The sequence below is a fragment of the Gasterosteus aculeatus genome, chromosome 6, assembly GCF_964276395.1.
Source record: "Gasterosteus aculeatus chromosome 6, fGasAcu3.hap1.1, whole genome shotgun sequence".
Classification (NCBI taxonomy): domain Eukaryota; kingdom Metazoa; phylum Chordata; class Actinopteri; order Perciformes; family Gasterosteidae; genus Gasterosteus; species Gasterosteus aculeatus.
The window spans coordinates 2,440,042-2,464,058 of NC_135693.1; the positions used below are offsets into that span (position 1 = coordinate 2,440,042).

The 24,017-nt window shown below is 41.7% G+C and overlaps 1 protein-coding gene across 1 annotated transcript; it reads left to right on the forward strand.

Annotated features, from left to right (window-relative positions):
* The first annotated feature begins 549 nt into the window (after positions 1–549).
* Positions 550–23,354, forward strand: atp6v1ba (ATPase, H+ transporting, lysosomal, V1 subunit B, member a). Its single transcript, XM_040178317.2, has 14 exons — positions 550–853; positions 13,036–13,091; positions 13,300–13,398; positions 13,949–14,042; positions 14,601–14,678; positions 14,831–14,970; positions 16,867–16,968; positions 17,536–17,633; positions 17,832–17,955; positions 19,520–19,670; positions 20,141–20,223; positions 21,081–21,185; positions 21,325–21,454; positions 22,364–23,354. Exons 1-14 carry the CDS (start codon positions 745–747, stop codon positions 22,504–22,506), a joined length of 1,512 nt encoding a protein of 503 aa, XP_040034251.1. The 5' UTR covers positions 550–744; the 3' UTR covers positions 22,507–23,354.
* Positions 23,355–24,017: the final 663 nt, after the last annotated feature.

A 24,017-nucleotide genomic window follows, 5' to 3' on the forward strand; every position in this document is an offset into this window, starting at 1 on the left:
ATCAATTTTGAATATTGAACTAAAAATGAGTTTCGTTTCCTTGGATCAAAATTGTCTGTGGATGCGCAATGCGAGTGGTGGAAAGTTGGTCCAATGCTTTATTGTGTTTACCTGTTACGTTAAATACTATATCCTAAACATGTTTTCCTAGTTGTTTGACTTACATAACATTAACCAAGACATAAGAGACTGCTGTTCAGATATTTGTCCTTAAACAGAAAACCCCTCCACATTAAATACTTCCGAAAAGTCCAGCTTAATCTCTTGTTGTGCTTTGCCCCTGTCAGTGAAACTACATATGGACGTTTCATGGCATTTTTAGCGTAATGTAAGTAACTAACTTTTTTGGAAACATTCATTGCCATATATTTAATCAGGTTACAGGTATCAAGGGCTTGAATACCATATGCTTTGGACTTCCTTTTTTTTATTCAGCACCAAGAGGTCATAAATAATGACCAAAGCATACAATCTGTGATACTGACAAATTATCTTAAATTAAAAAAACAAGAAAAATACCAAAAACCTAAATATGGCATCTCATTTCGCTAAAAAATAGAACTAAAACAGCCCTGTAGCTGTAATCCATATTGTTGCTCAATCGTCTTCATCCGATCTCCACCAACATCCGGTTCCTTCGTGTCACATGACCAGCTCTCTACTGTCATCTACGTTATTTGGAACCAGCTAGTAAAGCATATCTCCCAACATTAGCTTCCTCGGTTTCCTATTCTTCATCTGACGATGGCAACATTGGTGGCAAACAGGGCTATGGACATCAACGGCTTAGCAGGAGCTGCGAGGACGCACACCCAGGCTGTGACCAGGAATTACATCTCTCAACCGAGGCTAAGTACGTGACGTTAGCGGGCTGCTGGAGGTACCTGCAGCTATAGCTAGTGGCTAACAAGGTTGTTGAGCTGCATTCATTGACAAGGAAACTGAGGGATTATGATCTGTTAGATACTTATATAACTAGAAACGCTTCTTATCACGCTTCAGTTTAACATTTTTATTAGCTTGTATCCAGTATAGGAATGATCCGTAAGGTTGGTTAGCATTGTCCAGGATCAGGTAAATTCCTAATAGTATATTCTAGTACTGACACAGATGGTTTGTAAATGGAGGTTCCATTGGTAGTAAGTGTCGGGATATGCATTAAAGAAAATGCAGATCTTCGACATGTCTTTAAATACGAGTGGGTATACCCAGGTACCGTTGAATGCATCATACGGGATATGATGCCAAAATTATGAATCACGACGATAAACAAGCTAGTGACATCGGCCATCACGCTTGAAATGAAATGCGGGCTATGTTTACAGATCCGTACAAGAACAGCTTTAACGTTACATTCTGTATTAATAGAACCAGCTAAAATGTTACGTCTGCCGTTGGTGCCAAACGGCATCAAGAACTAAGCTAGCATGCTAGCTATAGTGGCTAGTCCAGCACAGAATCATTGTTAATCATTTGAGTTCGCATTACTCTTTACTCTATTAATTGGTTATATGAAGCATCCTCTAACTACACTTTTTATGTATGTTCGCGTTGGGATAAATGTCCCATTGTCACCATTAAGATGACTTGTTATAAGACAGTTTTCATTACACAGCTAAGGTTACTGTTAGCTAGCTGAGTGCTACCGGTGCAGTGGATTAGCTGACCGACAGCCACACGTGACCGCGACGCCGTGTCGCGTTTATTTTCTATGTGAGTGTTGATCTGAGTCTTTAGAGCGCCCAATATTGCTGTATTAGTACTGTGTGGCGCTGTATCAAATTGATTCCTTCGACATGTTGCTAGCCTTAGCTTGTCGATGAACAAACTGCTGGGGTGATCTCTCATGTGATTAATGTCATATGAGAGATCATGTGACATGAGTGGGGCGGCAGCCTGCAGTGGTGTGGATAAGACCTGGGCCCTGTTCCTCGTACGTGGCTAACTGAGTTAGCCGGATAATCTTCAGGATGAAATGACGTAGTTCAGGCTTTTCGGTTCCCCGAAGCAGGTTTGTCTAAATCACCATAGCAACGCATCGAAAAGCGTGAACCTGCTCCGGTGCAGGTTCATCTGAGCTGCTAGATTAGTTCATCACTCCCCCGGAAAAATAGAGCAGCTCACTTCCTCATTGATGAAGGATCGACATCAGTTAGATTAACGTTTTATAGGGAGAGACTTCTAGATCACAAAGACCTGTTTAGCAGGGATGACGTCCTGTACAAGCGCTACAGATGCTGAGGACAAGGAATCATTTATTTATAAGATTTCCCCGTTACTTTACGTGATTAAAAAATACGCTTTTCCTTTAAGTTTATTTGCCGTTATAATGTTAAAAAATCCTGGTTTCGGTGATCGACTCTTCCGCCTTCTGACGTAAGATTATCCTGATGATTGACGTCTGGGGCCTCATTTATAAACGTTGCATACGCAATAATTGGTATTTATACAAACTTGACGGAAAAATGTGCGGTCCTTCACGCAAGCTCGGACCCATGCAGACGCACAAAAACGGGTGAAGTGAGAACCGTCGGCAAATGCAAGAAACACGCAAACGTGTGTGTAAAACTAGACTTGTGTAAAAGAAATGCCAATACTGTCTCTCATAAATAACACAAACACCTGTTTGATCGATCTGCAGCGTAAAACAAACAAATACAAATTAACACATTTTCAAAAAGAAAAATGAAATGTTCTGCAATAATATTGGCATGTTCTGCAATTCATCCTCAAAACACAGCTGTTGCTTGTCATATGCAATCAAATGGACGGTAATAAAATGCCACGATGCCATCACAATGCGTAATGACGCGAAATGGCTGATCTTGCGCTCTTAGAAGACGTGGCAAATAGAAGGATTTGCGCTGTAGTGCAGCGCACCATCGGCCTGTTTAAGGGCAGATGGCACTGCCTCGACTGCGCTGGAGGGAGGTTATTGTTTACTCCTGAAAATGTGTGCAAAATCGTGCTGTTGCTCGGCTGTGCCACATTATGATGCATTATGAAGCTGTGCCACATTATGATGTGGCACAGCTTCCAAAAGTGCCTCGACCCCCTGACGCTGATGTTGGCCCAGACCCTGTCCCCGATCCCCAATCATTGCCGCCAGTCTCTCATCAAGAGGGGACGGCTCCGGTGTCCCCTTTCCCCACCCGTGGCAGACACACTTTGGCGATTGTGCGCCAAACACTCTTTTGCATCCACTTTGATGTCAGACCATTTGTTCTTTATTTCGGCCACGGTCCGAGGTTGTGAGGCTGCAGCGTTGCTCTGCAACCTTTTGCCACTCAAGTGCCTTTTTGGCATTAGTAATGCCCATACTGTGCCCTCCAAAAAGCATTTCACTTCTCCTTTCCACCTCCCAATGATCATTTTGACTTCACACTGAGTGAAGTTACGTTTCTTCGTTTTCCTCTGTGTTTGCCACGATTTCGCAATCGATGAATATTAATTTCTTGGCGTTCCACAGACTATCTATGGGCGTGACATGAAGCCGCAAAAGCTGCGCTGCATTTAGAAGTGATTGTGATTTATTAAGGGAAAACTGCGTAGGACGTGCGTGCGCACGGTTTTATAAGTCTGAATATTTCTGTGCGTACGCACGTCCTACGTTTCATCCGTACGCCACTTCTGGCGCAAATCCTACGCAAGGTTTTATAAATGAGGCCCCTGGTTCAAACTAACAAGACGGTCTGAGCGCCTGATGTCAATCATCTCGGTAATTTGAGCTGGATAATCGGACATTTGATCAACTTAGTTGAACCAGGGCTGCTTCAAATGTGTATATGCTGATGATAATTGTTTGGGGTCTTTTTTACATCAAAGTTGATACATTTGTCCTACAGAGTGTTTCCTGTCTTTTTTTTTTTTAAGTGGCCGTTTCAATCCATAAGGTGTCAGTGTTAAAGTTTGTAACAAACACGTCGCTTTCGACGCAACCCTAGAAAAATGTCTCGGCACACGCAAGGACGCAAGGAGGTGTGAAAAGCGACGCAAGGGGGTCTTGCGTCTGCGTCGCTTTGAAAACGCAGAAGCATAAACTAGGCTTTAGATCAGAAAACTATTCATTGGAAAGTCTGTCGAGCCTTTGGTGGCAACACAAGCAGCTACAGCGAGCTAACACGCTAACTCGCCAGCCAGCAAGTTGGCCAGCGAGCGGTGAACAGTTGTTGCTGGTAGCCTCGGCGCTTTTCAGGGTCATGGAATTAATGTGTTTACTTGAAAAAGCAATACTGGAATACCGTCAAAATCTTTCTTAATACCGTGATATGGATTTTTGGCCATACCGTGCAGCCCTACCATTTGAGTGCCTAAAATGTCCCAATTTCAGAAAGCCCAATTTGATGCCCTCAAATCTCTTATTTTGTCAGACTAAGAGATTGTATTGATATTTAAACAAGTATAGATCAAGAAAGTAAGCAAATTATTATATTTGAAAGTCATCACAAGCTTTCACATTTAAAAACAAATATTACTGTACCAAAAGTGAGCAGAAGAAAATGTGTTTTCATGAAGTGAGAATTTTACAATTTGTAGCTAATTGCGCACTTACTGTAGTTATAACTATATATATGGTTATAATTGGATGTTTCTGTGTTCTGGCCTTATAGATCATTTTATGGCCATGCTGATTGCATTATTTCCATCAGTTGGTGTTGTTTGGCAGTCTGCTCTTTGGACTTTGATTATACTGTTGAATACAGCCAGTGCCTTGAATCCAGTGCAACAAGGTGATGTTTTTCACCCTTTGTGTATGTGTCAGAGAGGCGAGTATGGGCTGAAAGCCTCTTAGCAAACTAGAAGGAAATTACTTAATGGAGCTCAGTCTGCCGGAAAGGTAAGCATAACGCATGCAACATTGGATAAAACACTTGTCCCTATAACATCAAATCATCCTACTTCTGAAATCCTCCTTATTTGCTGATTGGCTCGCCTTTTCCGCTCATCAAACCCATTACTAAATAGAAGCAGTCCATTCTGATGTTCAGGTGGCAATTCGGAGCCAAAAGATGACGTCAAGTTACTGTTCGAAAAGCTTCGACGTGCTCCTCAAATACTGCAGGTGCTGCACAGTATGGCTAGAGCTTTTGATCCTTTCTTTCTTATACAGCTTTCTATATAAGAGTGGCATTCACTGTTCCAGGTCTGCATGGTTAGTTTTATTGATTTAAGTGCATAAAAAACCAAGGAATTTTCACAAAAGCAAATTATGTTACATGGGTGCCATCACAAACATCTGTCAAGCCAACGCTACGTCAGTTTAGATGCATATTGACTTCTTTCAAATAGAAAGCATACCAATGTGGGCTGCAGGGGGTGCACATCCTGTGTAGGTTTCAATACTCTTTTTGTTGTTGTAACTTTGGAACTGATTTTGCTGAGCCGTCCTGTTCCCACTTGAGTTGTTACTTCCTCTTTTGTATGCTATGGGAATCACATTTTGGCACAAAGCATATCGAAGAACAAAAAATATTGTAGATAAGTATTCCGATAAGGTGGTGTGAACATACCGAGGTCAGGTGAGACATTTCGAGTAGTGATGGAATTGTTGCGCAATAATAGCTCATATTGCTTTGTTTTGTGTGTCAGCCTGTCAAAGATGTGAGGAATTGTAATCTACACAGGCCTCACTTGAAGTCATTTTGAGGAGAATGCTGCTACTCAAGGCGCGTAACATGGAACCCAATTCCCCCTCTGCTGAGTCAGCTCTTGCTATTCTGAGGAGGAGCATTGAGCCAAGCATATATTAATGTGGATCTCCTTAACGATTAAATTATTTAAAAAATGTGTGTGGTTGCCCTTAGCCTAGCGCCGGGCGCTATGACCAAAAATTGTTACCAGTGTATTTCATATGAATGAAGTGTTACCGTTTCTGTGCTGATATACATGTGGTGCCCCACTCCCACAATATAAATTTGGTTTCATAGACAAAATGGCTATTTGGGAGACTTACATTACAGGTCATTTAGCTGACTTTTATCCAAAGCCACTTACATTACTAACTATTCTTCTAAATTACATATTCATAGTAAAAGTTGAGAGCCATACAAATTGGGAGGACTTAACTTGGAGCAACTTACAGCAAGGCTGTACATTATATAATATATATATATATATATATATATATATATATATATATAAAGAAGTTGACAAAATCAGAAAATGTGTCCAAACCTTTGACTGTAGCGAACTGTCAATCATAGTAGTCCTGTCCTGAAGCTTAGCTCTTTTTATGGTCTAATTGACTCTAAATGCACCATCATTTACTAAGTAGACATCATGCTGCATTGAAGCAGACTTAAACTTGTGTTTCCAATGTTTACTGATGGAATAACTCAAGAGACTTGTATAAAATTGCGTCGGCGTCAGTCATTGAAACTGGGAAGGCCTGAAATATGGGGAAATCCAAGCCTTGGCAGCTATGGAATCGAATGAAGACCTGACGGCTACAGATTGCCTCAGAATGATCCAGGTCCCTGGTTACAGCAAACCATGACCGACCCTCCCGACATCCCATAAGATCACCGTGTAGGGATAGTTTTTCGCTGGCTTATTGACTTGACAGTGCTTTGTGAGAGGCAGCCGTTGAAGAGTCGCTGTGGGATGGAGCAGGAAAATAAACAAATAAAGAGATTTTTCATCAGACCAAGTCTTTTCTTTTTAGAGGCCTTTGTCTCTCTCATGTCAAATGTGACAAAAGCTATTAGCCCACGAAATGGCTGCTCTTTGTTTTAGTAGTGCATTCTGTCATTTAGTGCTATGAAAAGACATAGAGCAAGGCGCTATACTTCTTTGTGAAGATTTAATTAATGGTAATAATGTAGTCATGATAAACAAATGTCTCATCTGTCAGAATGAAAGTAATTTCTATAAAATCAATGTTATTTTTGTAACGGTTTTATAATCCACATTCTAATTAGGCTTTAGCAGCAAGCTTGTCAGCAGAAGACGCTCTGTGGGCGTTTGCCTTTCTTTTCTTGAAAGAACATTGAAATGTAGGCTAAGGATTTGACACCATGTCTGTCTATTGAATGAGCAGAAACCAATCCACATGAACGACACACTTGTTTTGCTGACCGCTCCTCTTTCATTTTCTGGCATTTTTCATCTCCACAACGGGTGGGTCATTTTGAGAAGTCTCTTTTTGTCCGGGGGAAAAAAATCCCCATGTATCAGTCAGGTCATTCTGTTGCAGCAGTAATGATTGAGTGTGTGCAGTGAGGCTCTCTTAAGTTGTTTTATGTGCTCACATATAAATGTGGATGCGGCTGTTATTAAAGCAGATGCATGTCTCTGCGTAGTGGGATAGAGATGGTGCTGAAATCAAGTATTTAGGTTGTACCTCTAATAGATTCCCACCAGTAATATCCAGGCTCAGTCGTGCATATCTTGGTCCAGGCTTTTTTGTAAGACTAGAGCTAGACTTGGATGGTACCAGAGCACCACTACCAGAGTTGTAATTTAAGATATTTTATAAATCTATAATTGGTTGTGAAAATCTTGTTGTTTTAAAGCCTTACTCTTTTGTATGTGTGTGTGTTAGCCGTCACAAACCCTTGCGTATTACATTGTAATTGGCAAAAAGTATAAAGCTTTTGGAAGTTAGCAGGTGACCTATTGTGCCAGACTGTGCCTCAACCACAGCGACTGGATGTAAGCTGTTGCTCTGTCAAAGCCCATCCTTCTAGCTATTGTAACCATAGCACCCCACCACCTTTTGTGATGCAGCTGTTGTGTTAACCAGCTGTCTTTCTGCATAGACCGACACCTTTTGTTCTTCTACTATACTATCCACCAGCAAAAGGCCTTACAGACAAGAACCCAACTCCGTTTGCAAATTTCCTGGTTTGAGCCTGATTACATTTCCTCCCAATCAGTGCGGTGATGTAGGCAGTCCTCTTTGTGGTGTACCTGTGCACCAACAGGGTTAAAAGCCTGTGTCTAAAGCACAGGAAGGGAGGATGGATCTAACTAAGGACAGGTGCCTGAATGCTTCCTTTCTTCTCTCCTTAAGCATAGGACACACTGGACCATCCTTCACTGATGGAAAAGAGATAATCAGTCAAAATTTATTTGTTGAGCACCTTTTCATTTTGGCCCGGTCACCAAAAACTAAAATCAGACCAGTACTGAAATCTTAAGGATTGACTTATATTTTTTGCTGAGGTCTTTTGCTTTGGTCTGATTTTAGTCATTGAGACAGAAAAAATCTAGTAATGGAACAAAAAAAGCTAATTTTCATCAGTTCACACAATACATGCTTACTTTGTCTACGACCACAACGTATACGATGATTAGATCAGATGTTTGCAATGGCCAACAAATCTGTCAATGTACATATTTGAATTTGAATGTTGTATTATGGTTGTAATAAAATTCCAACCTATTCACCATCAGTAATTATTGGTGATCTTGACCAGCTCCAGGAAGTGTTAAAATGATCAGCAGATGAGCAGAACATGTTTATGGCTCTGCTTGACTGTCACGTGTCATTTCGGGCAAGTGCAGCTTTGACATTACTGTACTGCCTCCATCTAATCATGAACTTTGAAGGGAAAAGTGACCATGACGGAGCGGTAGGCATGTGTATGATCGAAGGTGGTTGTAGGTTTGAGGCAATTAGCACCCCAATGTCCAAAGGGACTGTGGGAATCCCTTGAAGTAGAGCCTAAGACGTGATTGTGAGGCTGCACATCACAGCAGTAACTGCTTTGTAGCGCTCATTTATTGTCAGAATGATGATGCACTCCATCTCCATCCCAACCCCCCAACCCCAGCCTCCCCTCAAGCTCACGCCCTCTTTCAGCTGGGAAATTGAATTGTGTTGGAATGCTCTGTGCCTCTTTTCTCTGGCACTTGAATGGGCTCTTTAGTATTTCACACTAAGGTGTCCTTTAGGGTGCGAGGTCAGGCTACCAAAACAGCTTCTAGTGGCGGATTAGGACCAATTAACATCTTTGTACACAAAGGGCTCTGGCAGCTGAACAGGCTGCAGGGTGACCCATACTGCTGTTGCATGCCAAGCCAGGGGACTGCTGCACTTGAGCTGAAGTAGCAAAAGAGGGGTGGAGAAAGTTTTCCAAACCTAATGGGAAATGTTGCTACTTCACACCTAATGGCCATATAGCCCATTGAGCAATCGTTATCTTGTGAAATGAGAGAGCAAACCACTTTTTTTTAAAGCATCACAGTTATACCCCCCAGGATACCGTTTCTTTCATATAATGATGCCCTTTTATATATGGCCGTTGTTATCCCTTTAATCCCTATGAAAGTACCCATTCAATTATTTATACACATTTCATACTTCATGCCACCAAATGGCGCAGACATTTGCTAAAAAGAATCAACCTTGAAAACCACCTGGAAAAAAGTAGCATTCTGTGAAGTACTGAATACTGTATTGGACTCTCCTCACTTCATCAGGCAGATGGCAAACGTCTGTGTAGAGCGGAAATTTGGCCCAATACCAATATCATTATTTGATCATTTATAAGGTCTAATAACTATATATTTCCAGATTACATATGTTCTGAAGTTTTCTTGAATCATGTTTCTAAAATACTAATATACATTATGTAGAGGACTGTAAAGAAGGTTTCTGATCTCTGCAATAAGTTGTATTTTTGTTGTTCAATTTGACAAATAATTGTTTTTCAGAGTTTGGTTTGGGTACAACTAACTGGTCTGCACACAACCCGCCCAAAACATCAATTTACCCCCAAAATAGATTATTTCATTTGGTTTTATGACCGAAGAGTAAACCCTCCTAGGATTTTTCAACATTTTCTGTATAATTTTTCTGTTGTTAAGGTATTGAACTATTACCATACCACAGAAATGCACTTTGTTTATGTTCCATTTGCACCACGTACTTTGGGGTTTGTGTGTTGCTTAAACTTGACCTAGTAGTATTTGTGTTGCTTTATTGTAACCAAGTAGTATTTTTTGTAAATGGTTTAAAATGACTATTACCTTCTTTTTACTAAATATCGACCGAAAACATGCACTAGATAAATGGATTTCTAAGAGATTCTTGTATAATTATGGCGCCTGATTATCCATGCATCCATTCTATCCCCGGCCTTCAGTTCTGTGTACTATAGTTGACAACATCGAAATGTGTGTGTGTGTGGGGTAAAGGCGATGGCCACAAACAACCCAATGTTGTAAAAGAGATGGATTTTCCCTAAAAGCATGTTTCTTATGTTTGGGTGTGGAAGCTATAGCTTTAATTAGGAAGATGTCAATCATTGACGATGATTGTCATGGTCTGCTTCTCACTGGGGAAGACTTTCATTACTAATTGGGAATTTGGGACAAGTATGCTTTACTTGTTGTAAGAATGTCCCCAAGATTAGGAATTGGATGCTTCCATCTGGCTGGCTCAATGGTTAAGAGTGGCATTCTTTCACAATAATTCTGGGCTATACAGATGAAACACTGTTGATTATTTTTATATTGCAATATTAATGTTTTAGAAAAATTATGTTGGTATTTTGTAGTTCTGCTGCTTACGGTCACTACTACGTTTGTCTGTGGAATGTGAACTACCAATACTGGATGTCTGAGCCCGATACTTGGTTGGAAATATCTATAGTGAGCTCATTTTTACTGGTATATTTGACTTGCCTCTAATAAATGATCTATTTCGTACATTCAGTGCCTTGCGTTAGTATTCACCCCCCTTTTTCACATTTTGTATGAACTACAAGGTGAATGCTTATTCAAGGGACTCTACAATGAGATTCGAGGAATAAAAAGATCTATACGTATTATCATCTTGCTTTTTAAGGGAAGCTGTATGTTGGCTGTAGTGCACAATATTATTTCATTTACTAAATAATTCTCCCTGTTCAGTAAATTTCTGCTGCTGTGTGAGAATGTGAGTCCTCAAAACCTGAGTCATGACTTGAGATAAAGGAAGACTGTTCAGAGTAAAACTAATTTTATTTTGGAGGGGATTTTTCTTTATTTGTATTATTATTTTCTATATATATATTTGTGATGCCCTTGGTTTCTATAAGCATACTTGAGCCATCTTTTCTCTTGCTCCCTCAATGGTCTCTGCACCACTCTCCAACCACCTCCCACTCCCACTCCACACACACATACTGCCTGTCTGGCTAATAGAAGGTGACATGCAGTTGTGTGCGGGAAATAGCTGCAATACTGTAGCACATTGACAGGTTATTCTTTTGGCCCCTGCCTTATTAGTGGACGCACCCCGCTAAGCTTTAGTGCTTTATGTTCGTACCAGCCTGCTCTAATTTCCTCACGTCTTTGATATTGGCCCAGCTGCACGGATAACCTGATCCACAGATGGGTTGAATGCATCATTTATCACCAGCATATGAGCGAAAAGGGCAACTCCTCTCAGTCTGCAGTTTGGCCCAGACTCACTTAAAGTGGGCTGTGCTTCTTTTTTTAACACATTTTTGGGCAAAAGTTCAACAGCATTATTTTGCCATTCAGCTGATTGTTTTTAAGCATTTATCCTTTTAAAACTCGTATAGTCAACTACACTGACTACAGCAGAAAGTGTTACTGCTTTACTGAAAAATGACCCTCTAGGTCCAGACCCCTTGCTCCTGTGTTTGTTTCTACCCGGTATCTTCTGATGGTCCGTCCTCACTCCAATTATCTATTTCAGCTGCCTTTTGTCGTCAGGTAAAAGTGAAAGTGCTATTCTAAAGATCGATTGGAGGCGTTTACTGCTCAGTGCGTCCGAAAGTATACATCATACTGTTTATTCATACAGAAGTATGATGGATGACATACAGTGCCTATAACAAGCATTGATTGCAGTTCAGTGCTGTTGATGTGTGTCAAGTAATAGATTAAAAAACACGTTTTACTGGGACGTCCAGTCTGGTTTATTAGTACTCCTGCTTTTAATGATACAAAAGAACACTCCAAGCAACTCAGAGAAAGTCAGGATGAAGCTACAAAATGATCAAGTCCCTGGACATCCCACAGTGTGCAGTGAAATCATTAAGACATGGAAGGAATATGGCACAGTTTAAATCTGCCTGAACCTCCTTTATCGTGTGACCGGCAACAAGAAGGAGACTGGTGAGGGAGACCACCAATACCCCTAGGACCACTGTGAAGGAGGTAAACGCTTCAGTGGCTCAGATGGGAGACACTGCACTACAACACATCACACAGCAGGCTACAAGGCCTGTAGAGGTAGAGGGCAACGTGAATGCAGAAAGATATCTCCAAATCCTGGAGGGTCATCTGACTCCGTCTGCGAGAGAACTACAACTATGGAAAAGATTTATTTATTAAGTTATCAGCCAGGAAGACACCGGGCCCGAGCATCCAGCAGAGGTCCATGGAGACGGTTCAACGACCAGAAGCATGTTCTGGAGAGGTCAAAGCCTACATCTACATCCAATGGACAATTTGTGGCTGGACTTAAAGAGCTGTTCACACCTGACCCTGAGCCACCTGACCCACGCTGAGCTGTTCTCCAAGGAAGAATGGAGAGTGTCCAGATGTGGCAGCCTGATATCCACACACACACACACTTGTATACTAAATACTGACCTGAGGTGGGGGGAGGGGAAACTATTTAAGGTAGTCTAAATTCTTTCAGTATTTCATATGTTATGTCCATGGAGTTCTGGTGTTCTTTCACAACACTATGCTGTATTGAAGGACCGTCAATTTCCAGTAACCTTCATCAATGATGGCCCTGCAACTAGTGTTCTATTATTTTGAGGCGCAGAACTAACCACACCACAAGCCTGTGTAATTATGCACTATACTTGTGAGTCCCATGCATTTCTCCCTGACATTTGCCTTCCTTTTGACATTTGGGTCTGGAAGTCCATGAAAGCTGTGAAAGGTCAGATTGTGATTATGAACAGTGTTGGATGTAGTGCGGTCCATTTTTGTTCTGATGTATTGGTGGCTTTCAATGGCCCAATGTAGCAGCCATATTGTCCGTATTGCCTGTGATCAGTCTATGAGCCTGTTGGAACAAACCCATTAATTAATGAGCTATGGAACTCTTCTGTGTTTCAGCCTACTCTACTGTGTCGGGTGTAAATGGGCCCCTGGTGATCCTGGATAATGTGAAGGTGGGGCTGTTATATCCATCAATAAGTTCTCATACTAGTATTGCTGTTTGCCTACTGTGAAAATCCCTTTTGAGTGTTGTGAAATGTAAAATGAATTTCAGTAGTCAAAGAAAATGACAGATTGCTTTATTATGACACAGGTCTACCCTTGCATTAAGTTAGTTTTCAGGCCGCTGTAGTGAACCTGTGCTGAATTTCTTTGAACCAGTTCCCCAGATACGCTGAGATTGTCCACCTGACCCTGCCCGATGGCACCAAGAGGAGTGGACAGGTCCTGGAGGTGATTGGAAGCAAGGCAGTTGTCCAGGTGAGAACCAGAATCCCAAACTGATGACCGACTGATACTGCTATACCTCCTCAACCGCTTCAAATTGTCCTCAACAAAGTCCCATGCCAGCCGGACTAACTGCCGCTGAGCGGTCCAGCGTACGTATCCAGGCAATCAAATGCAGAGACATCCAGCTTCCAACCGCTTTTTTAACAAGAACAATAAGAGGACGGGAAACGGTTTAAGGTGCCCCCCAAAATACCTATTTCTTACCTTTTTAGATATATTCGAGTATTTCTGCCAGTCAGAACTAGAAGTAGACAACGCACACGGGCACCTCCTTTGGAGACAGTGGTGAAGTAAATGAGTGAGGGTTAAATGTTTGGCAAAAATATTTGATGGCTTGCCATGAAATATACACCAGTTATTAAAAGGCTTTAGATGATATACTTCTGGCCTCAGCAGCAGTTTAATGTTTCTAACTGCAGAGAAATATATTAAATTGGGTTTGAACGACATGCTAAAAGTGTGCCACCAGCCATGGTAATGAACTTATAATCTTTATGGCCTGTTATGTCTATTTGTTCAGGTCTTTGAGGGGACATCTGGCATCGATGCCAAGAAGACGGCGTGCGAGTTCACCGGTGATATCTTGCGGACCCCAGTGTCAGAGGACATGCTTGGTATGACAACCTGAATTTCAAGCTGCTAAATTAAGTACAACATCAAGTAAATATTCCTTTGATTAGCCCACAGTTCAGGTTTGTTCACGGGTATCCTTCTATATTTGTTACACAAAGATCACAATTTTAAAGCATGTTGAATGCTATTCAAGGTGTGATGCTGCATTTTAATTACTTTTTTAATCTACCGTCTAGTAAGTGGTAAAAGATTAAACAGTTTTATTACCATTTTATGTCTTAATGTTCTTGAATGTTTCCTCTCAGCCAAACACAATGTTACGTTTATTTCAATAGCAGCAGAAAGTAAACCTGCTTTTGTTTTTCTAGTATCATTAATCACGTCCATGAGTTTAGAATTACTTACTTGTAGATTCGACGAGAGCCACTCTTGCAAAAGCGAATAGATCATATGTGGTTGGTTGCAAGCATTGTCTAATGAATTTAATGTGATCTGTTTCCCCCACTAATTGTCTTTGAATTCCGCTTCAAGGCGAAACAAAGTTTTTATCAAACAAACGTTATGTGCTTGTTTGAAAGTATAAAATCTTCCTCTTTCAGGCCGTGTGTTCAATGGCTCGGGTAAACCTATTGACCGCGGGCCCACTGTTCTGGCTGAGGACTACCTGGACATCATGGGTATGACCTCAGTGACCTGTAGACTTCCTGTTGCTTTCTTGAATTGCTATTTAGTAATAGTGCCACATTACATTAGTGAATTGACTCCAATTCCTTAATAACCAACAGGATTCCAGTGATTTGTCTCATGGAGCTTTTTTAATGGGTTTCAGGTCAACCCATCAACCCTCAGTGTCGTATCTACCCCGAGGAGATGATCCAGACCGGCATCTCCGCCATTGATGGCATGAACAGCATTGCCAGAGGACAGAAGATTCCCATTTTTTCTGCTGCTGGGCTCCCCCACAATGAGGTGAGACCCCCAAACCACGAGAGGGACTCCTCTCATGGCTGATTCCCAACATCCTGGTAATCCTTTCCGAATGAAAGTAAAGAATTATCTGATGCTCAGCATTGGTTAGGCCCAAGGACTACAAGTTTGAAGTCTCACTGTTTTCACAATTCCAATCCTTGCTCAGTAACACAACAGCAATGTAATGACTCTGAGCCATCGTCTGTCCCAGTTGATCTTTTAACTCAGCATCTCTCATAGCTTTGTGCTGGTTATTGCCTCACTTTGAATATTCAAAGAGTTTGCTGAAACCGTGGAAAGAAAGGTTTCCCTTTGAGGGACTAAATCATAGGAAATATTTAATATAATTTTCAGAGTCAGATCACTGACATGATGTCAGCTAGAAGTGCAGTGGTTTGTCACATAAAAGATGGATCTATCTATCTCAATGCAACCATTCGCATAAATGTAAATTTCCAAATGTTTTCCTCAGTGCAAACATCTAAAGTGTTTGTTTCTGTAGCAGCCTCTCGGTGGAAACGTTTAACATCGATGACTCTGGTCATTCATGTGTGTCAGCTATTTTGCTCAGCGTCCCATGACAACAGTTTGACTTCTGCTTCCTTTCCACAATGGAAGTGCATGATTCAGTTGTCCCACTTTATTACAAGTGTTTTTCATACTGGAATATCTCCTGTAGTATTCAGCTGTTGAGATGAAGTCAAACATGTGACTGAAGCTAATTGGGAAGTCCTGTAGTCATGGTTACCAAATTGAATATCACAAGTTCCTCCTAACACCCTAACAGAAAAAGCCTGTTAGGGTGGGTGCCTCGAATACACAGACCTTGAAATATTAATATGATGGATTTTGATTACTGAAGTAGCTTTATCTTCACAAAAAAAGCTGGTTTTGTTTTTGTTTTTTTTGTAAAAATGTTACTCTGATTTCCAATGTTGAAATATTTCCATTTCCAAATGATTCCTGGAGAACGGGAAGAGAAACAAAGTGTTCGTCAGTCTCTGAGCTCTCATCAATCTAATTTCCATCAACGGCCAGCGGCTGTGTTCAGTGTGAGGCCCGGTGGGGAGTGGTACCGCTGTTACCATGGAGAGCGTTTAGCTTAAGCTACTGTGGTAAACTCAGTCAGAATCTAGAGAAAATCCGTCATAGCATCTCTAAACATTGTTACAGGAGCATCCTGTCACACTCACAAAGTGATCAAAAGGGTCCCACAGCGAAAGCGCCCAAACAGCCACGGAGAGCCGCGTCCGCCTAATGATGAGCAGCTTGTTGTGCCATGGGGCTGCTATGGAACTTGTGCGCCGTGAAACAATGAGCCATGTCAGAAAGGGCATTCATGTGGCGGTCTCTATGGGCCAGGTGCCTGAACTCGGGGGACAGGGAGAGGTCAGGTCTGATCAACACCACTGTTTGATAGGCATGAAATTCCTCTTTCCTTCCATGGATTCATCAAGTATCACACGGATTCAGTGGTATCGGTACAGAGTGGTTTGTGGTTGGTGCTGTTTCTCAAAGGCTTGAAGACACGATATTCTCTCTGTTTTCATACATACACGTAGACTACATATTTCACTTGCTCATCTAGTTTTCAGGGCATTCTCTCAAAAAACATATCTCAATTTGGGTTTTGAGAAGTTATTTCAAGCTTAGGGACTAAAATATCTACAAATATCAAAAGCTAAATAAATCTGGATATGCTAAAATATTGGAAAAGGTTTGGACACCTTAAACAGACGCAATTCTACAAAGTGTTGACATCTTCCCTGAAACATAAAGAGAACATTAGCAGCCGTATTCTGGCTTCAGGAAGTTGGCATTGGATATGTCCTCCCAGACTGAGTGTCGGCCAACACTTGGATGTCTGAATCCCACTATTTGTTTTCTCTCTCCCAGATTGCTGCCCAGATTTGTCGCCAGGCCGGCCTGGTCCAGAAGTCCAAGGATGTGATGGACTACAGTTCTGAGAACTTTGCCATTGTCTTTGCAGCTATGGGGGTAAGCAGCCAAAATGCAGCCCCCAGCATCTGTGACTCTAATCCCCTCGTAACCCCGACGTGACACCTCGTCCCCTCTCTCCCGCCCTGCTGTCTTTCTTTTATTCACTAGGTGATTTAACCTTTAAGTCCCTCTTGTTACTTCTGCCCCTCTGAGCATATCCCTGTTCATGTAGACCGGTTACTAATTCAACAGGCCCTTTAATGCGCTCAGACTTGCACTATCAAGTTCTCTCCTCCTGTTCATCTGATTGTGACAGGTTGGCCTCTGACTCACACACACACACACACACACACACACACACACACACACACTTGCTAAACACTAATCCCCTCTTCCACTTCTTCAAAAATCACTTCCCATTGTGGCCAGTCTAGCAGGAGAGAAGCAATGTTAATAGGGATGTATACACTTCAACAATTAGATATTCATTTTTTTTAAAGGGCAACTTGAAGGTCATTGGGTTCACAGTACCATCTGTAGTGGTAAAACAACCCAACCAGTTCAATGTTTCATTTTTTTAAATGGTTGCAGAGGAGTGACCCAGTTTCCCCCACATCACTTTAGGTCAACATGGAAACTGCCCGCTTCTTCAAGTCAGATTTCGAGGAGAATGGCTCCATGGACAACGTCTGCCTTTTCCTCAACCTGGCCAATGACCCCACGTAAGATTCAAGCGAAATCCTCTGAGCATGAAAGTAGTCATCTTACCAACCGAAACCAGTGTGTGTTTATCTCAGCTATTGACTCTTAATGGTGTTCCATGTTTATTGGCTTCATATTCCCTATTGTTAAATGTAGGAGCATTTTGGAGTTCAATGAGTACAGTAGAATAACTTTGTTCTTTTTTTCTGAACAATTAGCATCGAGCGTATCATCACCCCCCGCCTGGCGCTGACGTCAGCGGAGTACCTGGCCTACCAGTGTGAGAAGCACGTTCTGGTCATCCTGACTGATATGAGCTCCTACGCCGAGGCCCTGAGAGAGGTACCCCCACCAGCCCCTCCCTCTTACACTCTTCTAAATGCTCACATGCAGTAGTGAAAAGCCCACATTTCACTTGTGAACGTAGGGTGCTCGTTGTTCAAAGTACGTGTCCACTTGGTAAGTAGACATCGCTGGCTGATTATACAGCATTATGCTTGTTATACAGCAGAATATCCTTTATTTCCTGTCCATGTACAGGAACACTCAGACCTTGCTACCAAACTGTAGCTGTTCCTTGATACTCCAGCTACTGCCATTCTATTTTACCACTTCTGAAAGGACTGCCCAGCATTTTGAAAATGTTACTCAAACTCAAGAAAATAACTTGCGTCAGGGGCTTTGTTCAGCTGGTTAGTGCACATTTAAAGCGCTTGTACATCCTTTAAGCAGGATGTTGCATGTGGGATGTGATTAGAATAAACCGTTTTTCTTTTGTATTCTTTAGTATATTTCTGATGACTTAAGTCTGCATAACCTTTCGGTTTTCTTAGTGTACAATTTCCACCTGTGTAGTATACTTTTATAATAAGTCCTATTGACAGAAGGGTATAGTACGGACTGAAGGCAGAGCACCAATCCCACACCAGCACACAAGTGTAAATCCTCTCTAGCATTAGCACTGAAAAGGAGGATCTTGTGTCCTTCAATCACGCCTTCACTTTATTCCTGTCCGGTGAGGAGTCAGGTCTCACTTTAAAGTATCTGAGCTAATTCTTTTATGCAGTCCAGTTTGCTGTCTTAATATGCTTGCAGCACAATGCAGGTTTTAAAAAGGTCCATGTCCATAGGTTATTCCTTCTTTATTTGCTGTCCATAACCTTGGCACCAATAGTCTGCTTAGACTCATGCAGCTCGATAGGTATTTCAGCCCCTACAAAGTCACTGCAATGAAATTACCATTTAACTTGTGCTCCCATTCACGCGTCCGAAGGTTGAGTTCTGCTTTGAATATACAATTTGTGTTTAGTGTGTTTAGCCTACCCATCAATCTGAGGATGAAGGGGATGCGTTTTCTTTCCCTCTTGCTCTCAATTCTGTTGACTTTCGGACAATTTTTGTAGAGAAGAAAACAGAATGGCAAAAGCTGTTTGCCTCTTGTACAAGTACTGCATTTTATTGCATTTATCTTCTTGGTTTATGGGGAAGAGTATGGCAAAAACCGATTAAACACAGCATATGTCAAGTCCTCCGCAGTCTTTGAACCACTGTCTTTAACTCAGTTGTCAGCATAGTTGAGGTGGTTTATGATAACAGGCCAGCTGAACACTGGAGCATTTAGAAGGAGTTGAGCAGACACAAACTGAGCTAAAAGAGTGCAATGCGTACTGGACTTGAATTCACCGGGCGGACGCAAACACGACTCCAAGTGAACAATGTTGTTGCTCTATGACTGATCCTACCCCCCCCACCATTTATTCTCAGCTTGTTCTGCTGCTGTTAATTGACATAGCGATAAAATGTTTTCAAACTTAATGAATCGTAAAGGCATGTTGACTCTTCTTTGGTCATGCTTCTCACAGCTCTCATGTCGCCCTCCGGCTGACTCTCCTCTCCTCACTCGTAGGTCTCTGCGGCTCGAGAGGAAGTGCCCGGCCGTAGAGGCTTTCCTGGATACATGTATACTGATCTGGCAACCATCTACGAACGTGCCGGCCGAGTGGAGGGCAGAAATGGCTCAATCACCCAGATCCCCATTCTCACGATGCCCAATGATGGTACGAGGGGTCACTAATATGCTGCGTCTCAGTGTGTCCACGTTGATAAAGGCCCTCTCCTAAATATCTTGGAGAGTAATTGTTTGGATTACTGAAGTAGGCATCTCAAATGGACTGAGGAGACATTTTGATGCTTGCAGTTACCATAGCAACACGTATGAAGAGCCTACTTTTATCTGGTTGAATGGGATTGCCCCCATTACAGCATCAGAGGGAGGTGATTGTGTCTGCTTTTACTAAACACTGCTGGTATTCCCAAGAGCTTTCGGTTTAGAGTAAAGCTCTTTAAAATGTCGGACTATTTCTGTCCTAATATATAACGCAAATGAGCGAGTGATTTGCACACTTTGAGTCGCAACTGTAAATGTTTTTTTACTGTAAATGTAATCTCAACTGATGCCTTATATTAACAGAATATACAGCACATACAATTATTTTTGTGATTGAATACATATTTATGCCTCTAACAGACATCACCCATCCGATTCCTGATCTGACTGGATACATCACAGAAGGTCAGGTCTACGTTGACCGACAGCTGCACAACAGACAGGTATCCACCCATCCTCCTCCCTTTTTTAAATCCATTTCTAAATCCAACATACCTCCAACTTGGGGCATGGAGCTGTTACTCTGGCCATTTTTGTGTGCATTTACATATATACAATATCATATAGTTGCACCATCATTTCACCTAGTGAGATCTATGTGTTCTAAATCAGGAATCATCTGATCATGTGAAATAAATGAACTCATCCCTTCGTTTTATATGTATAAATTACTGTCATTAATTCAACCGAACACGGTGAGCCTCAGGTAGAGGGAGAACAGTGAACTCTTGATAACTAAATATCATAATTTTATCATATTCTGTTAAGTTCACCTATTTTGAGTGGATTTTCAGTTAAGTCAGTGCATCAAAAATGTGTGTTCAGCTTTGAAATGTAACTCTGAGAAGAAGTAGCTGAAATATACTAACCCCTGGTTGAGGAAGTCGGGAATGTTTGAAAGCCAATATAATGAATTCCTCCCCCTTACATTTCTGGTAAGCAACAGTGAACTACATACCAATAATGCTACACTTTATAACCAATCCAACTTACTGTACGGAGTACACGTTGAGACTCCCCTTTATCCCAGGCAGCTTTGGGAGCTGGCCTACCTCCCCTGTGAGACATGTCTCCACACTGCAGTGGAAAGGCCTTTCCCCCTTCGATAACTAGACAGAGAGAGTGAAGAACGATAAGAGGTGGAACTCAATACTCTCACCTGTTCACATATGCGTGACAGTCAGAGTCAAAGTTCCCTAAATAGAAATGAACTTTGGTGTTTACGTGAGCTTTGTGGTTGAAATAAAATAGTTACACATTTTCCATTAACAATTATTGTAACTTCATGATTGTATTTCAGATCTACCCACCTATCAATGTGTTACCCTCACTATCCCGTCTGATGAAGTCAGCCATTGGTGAGGGGATGACCAGGAAAGACCACGCTGACGTTTCTAACCAGCTGGTAAACAATCTTACCTCCTCGTACCTAAGAATGTGTCCTGTAAGCTGGACAGAAGGTCTTTGTCTGAATAGGAAGATTCCTTCTGCATGAAGAGGAACGAACATCTCATGATCTGTCAACATTCTGAATGTGTGTGCAGTATGCCTGCTATGCCATTGGTAAGGACGTCCAGGCGATGAAGGCCGTGGTGGGAGAAGAGGCCCTCACCTCTGACGATCTGCTCTACCTTGAGTTCCTACAGAAGTTTGAGAAGAACTTTATTGCTCAGGGTAAGCAGATGCAGCCGTTCACACATGTTCAGTCTTATTTCAATCTATTAGCTACAGAGGTGGTGTGTCTCCATCCTTTAGAGTTGTGTAGCTGGCATTCTGGGTGTTTGCTGATTGACAGAACATGAATCACCAGTTTTTTTTAGAATTAAATGTGTGTGTGACTTGTTTGTTAGTCAGACAAGGCACGATATGTGAAAGGAGACATGGTCCTGCGACACGAACACAGGACAGGCATTTCCACTTAAAAAAAAAAATCATTTAATTGATCAATGTAAAATGGTAACAAATAAATCCAAAATAAGCTGTAATTGGATACATTCATGTGCTGTGATTTGAGAGATTTGGCAAACAACTGGTGCTCTCTGCCTGTGCATCTCAAGTAGGTAGCTCACCACAGAGAACCCGTGCACATGTTCTGGTGTTCTATTTTTGGCAATGTGGGAGTGAGACGATTCTGATTTAGTGGTTTGTCACTGTACCACATACAGAACTCCTATCACATGGTGGGCAGTGGAAGTGTTGTTTAAATGTCAGCATGGGGCAATGAATGACACCCCGTACAGAAAGGTATCTTCATAGTGATGAGGAAGGGAAGTGGGAATGGTGGCTGTGTGAGTTATTGTGATTTGAAGTCAAATGTTATTTAGATTCTTTTCTAAAATGTTTCTAAAAATGTGTCTTCATTGCTGTCACAATTTGGTAACCACAATTATCCATGGTAATTGACTTTGATGCTTAGTAGATACTGTACATACAGGCCTGACTTGTAACTGAGCAGATGCAGCCAAATATGTGTTGAGTACCGACTTGTGGTCTCCCGAGCATTGTTTACTTGAGGTGTAGAGACGGTGTGCGCATCGAACTGCCCTTTCTGATTGGATTGTAACCAGTAATTGTCTCCCTCAGGCCCGTACGACAACAGGACAGTGTATGAAACCTTGGACATTGGCTGGCAGCTGCTGCGAATCTTCCCCAAGGAGATGCTCAAGAGGATTCCTCAGAGCACCCTGGCTGAATTTTACCCCAGGGAGTCTGCCGCCCGGCACTGAGGCACACAGAGGGATGCCCTGGTTCTCCTCCCATTCATCCTGGTTACCCACCATCCTCTTTTCCCACGTGTTCCTTTCTTTCATCTCTCCCTCTATCCCTGCAGCTCCAGGGGTTTGGAGATGAGATGCTGTCAGCCATCCCAAACCTCCCCTCCCTTCTTATTACCGACCTGCTTCCCCCGAGTGAGAACAGGATAATCTTCCCCTGCTGTAGATGTATTGTTGTGTAGATATGTATTTGTGGTTGTAATAGTCTACCCCTCGATGCTAAAAAAAGAACATCCTACTGATAATAAATGAGTCCTTATTAAGAAAGATGTATGCATATAAGAGGGTCAAATATGGTACTCCTACTGGGGGACGGGGTCAGTCTGCTGAAGCTTACAGAGATACTGATTAGAATTGGGGAAAAAAAGGCCACTACAGGCTGAACAACAGCAGTTTCCTGCTTTACCAACTGACCCCATATTGGTATTAACCTGAGAGGGATTGTATTGTGGTGTGCTTCTCTTATTTGATCCAATAACCAACTGCTGTGTTTTTCATGTCAGTGGCTTCAATGGCTATTACTCACGTGCCCCACTTACCCATCTTCAATGTGCTGAGTGAGCATGTTTAAGCTGGGTCCAGATGTTTGCTATGTGGTCCTCAGTGCTTAGACCCCTTCCCTTTTGCTCCCATCCACTCTGGAAATATACTGAGGATACTTACGTTGTTCTGTTGTGTTGTGAAAAAATGACTAAGATTATATTAAACATTCCCTTCCGTCTGCAAATACTAATTCTTTGTTGTGCAACAATATTGCTTGTGTGAGGTAATGTGTCCATGAATAAATTAAATTATATGAATCTGCTGTCCCATCTTCATCCAACTATCACTAAATACCTACATAAAACTCAGCAATGAAATGCTGATCCACCGATCAGCTCAAATAATTTAATTAGATATTATTTAATGATATATTCCTTAAGTCACTAATGTAAATGTCTAGTTTTTAAAACCAAACCCAAAAAATATATTTGCTGTATATATGTCAGTTTCGTCTGCTTCAATGGCAATAAAATCTGCACTTTTCTTGTAGAATCTCATTCAGCTGTCGATAGCAGCCTTTGCAAGAACTTGCAAGCTTGGAGCAAAACCAATGTTCCCCCAGGCTTAGTCTGTTTAAGGACACTGATTGGCTAATTTTTATGTCGCACATGTTTTTATTTAATCAGCAATTGGCTAAAGTGCTTCTTAGACCCACCTCCTGCAGGCAATCTTGAGATATCCCCTAGCGCAACTATAACATGCATGAAGACACGACGTGCGTACGTATATGCAGACAGATGTGTAGGAAAAGCTTATTTTTTACGCAGATAGGTAAGGCAACGCCCATTTGACCTCTATTGGCCAGCCGCCACTGTTTAAAAAAATCTTTAGGTTCTTACAGTTTGAGTAATGATAAATGATACCTATTGATCGAGATATGTTTGTACTATATATGTCCATTTTCATAAACTTTTTATATG

Excerpts from the sequence above, each read along its gene's own strand:
- atp6v1ba (XM_040178317.2), top strand. The coding sequence starts at position 745 with ATGGCAACATTGGTGGCAAACAGGGCTATGGACATCAACGGCTTAGCA. Across the intron at positions 13,092-13,299 it reads TGATCCTGGATAATGTGAAG|TTCCCCAGATACGCTGAGAT; the intron begins GTGGGGCTGTTA and ends TCTTTGAACCAG. Across the intron at positions 20,224-21,080 it reads GACAGCTGCACAACAGACAG|ATCTACCCACCTATCAATGT; the intron begins GTATCCACCCAT and ends ATTGTATTTCAG.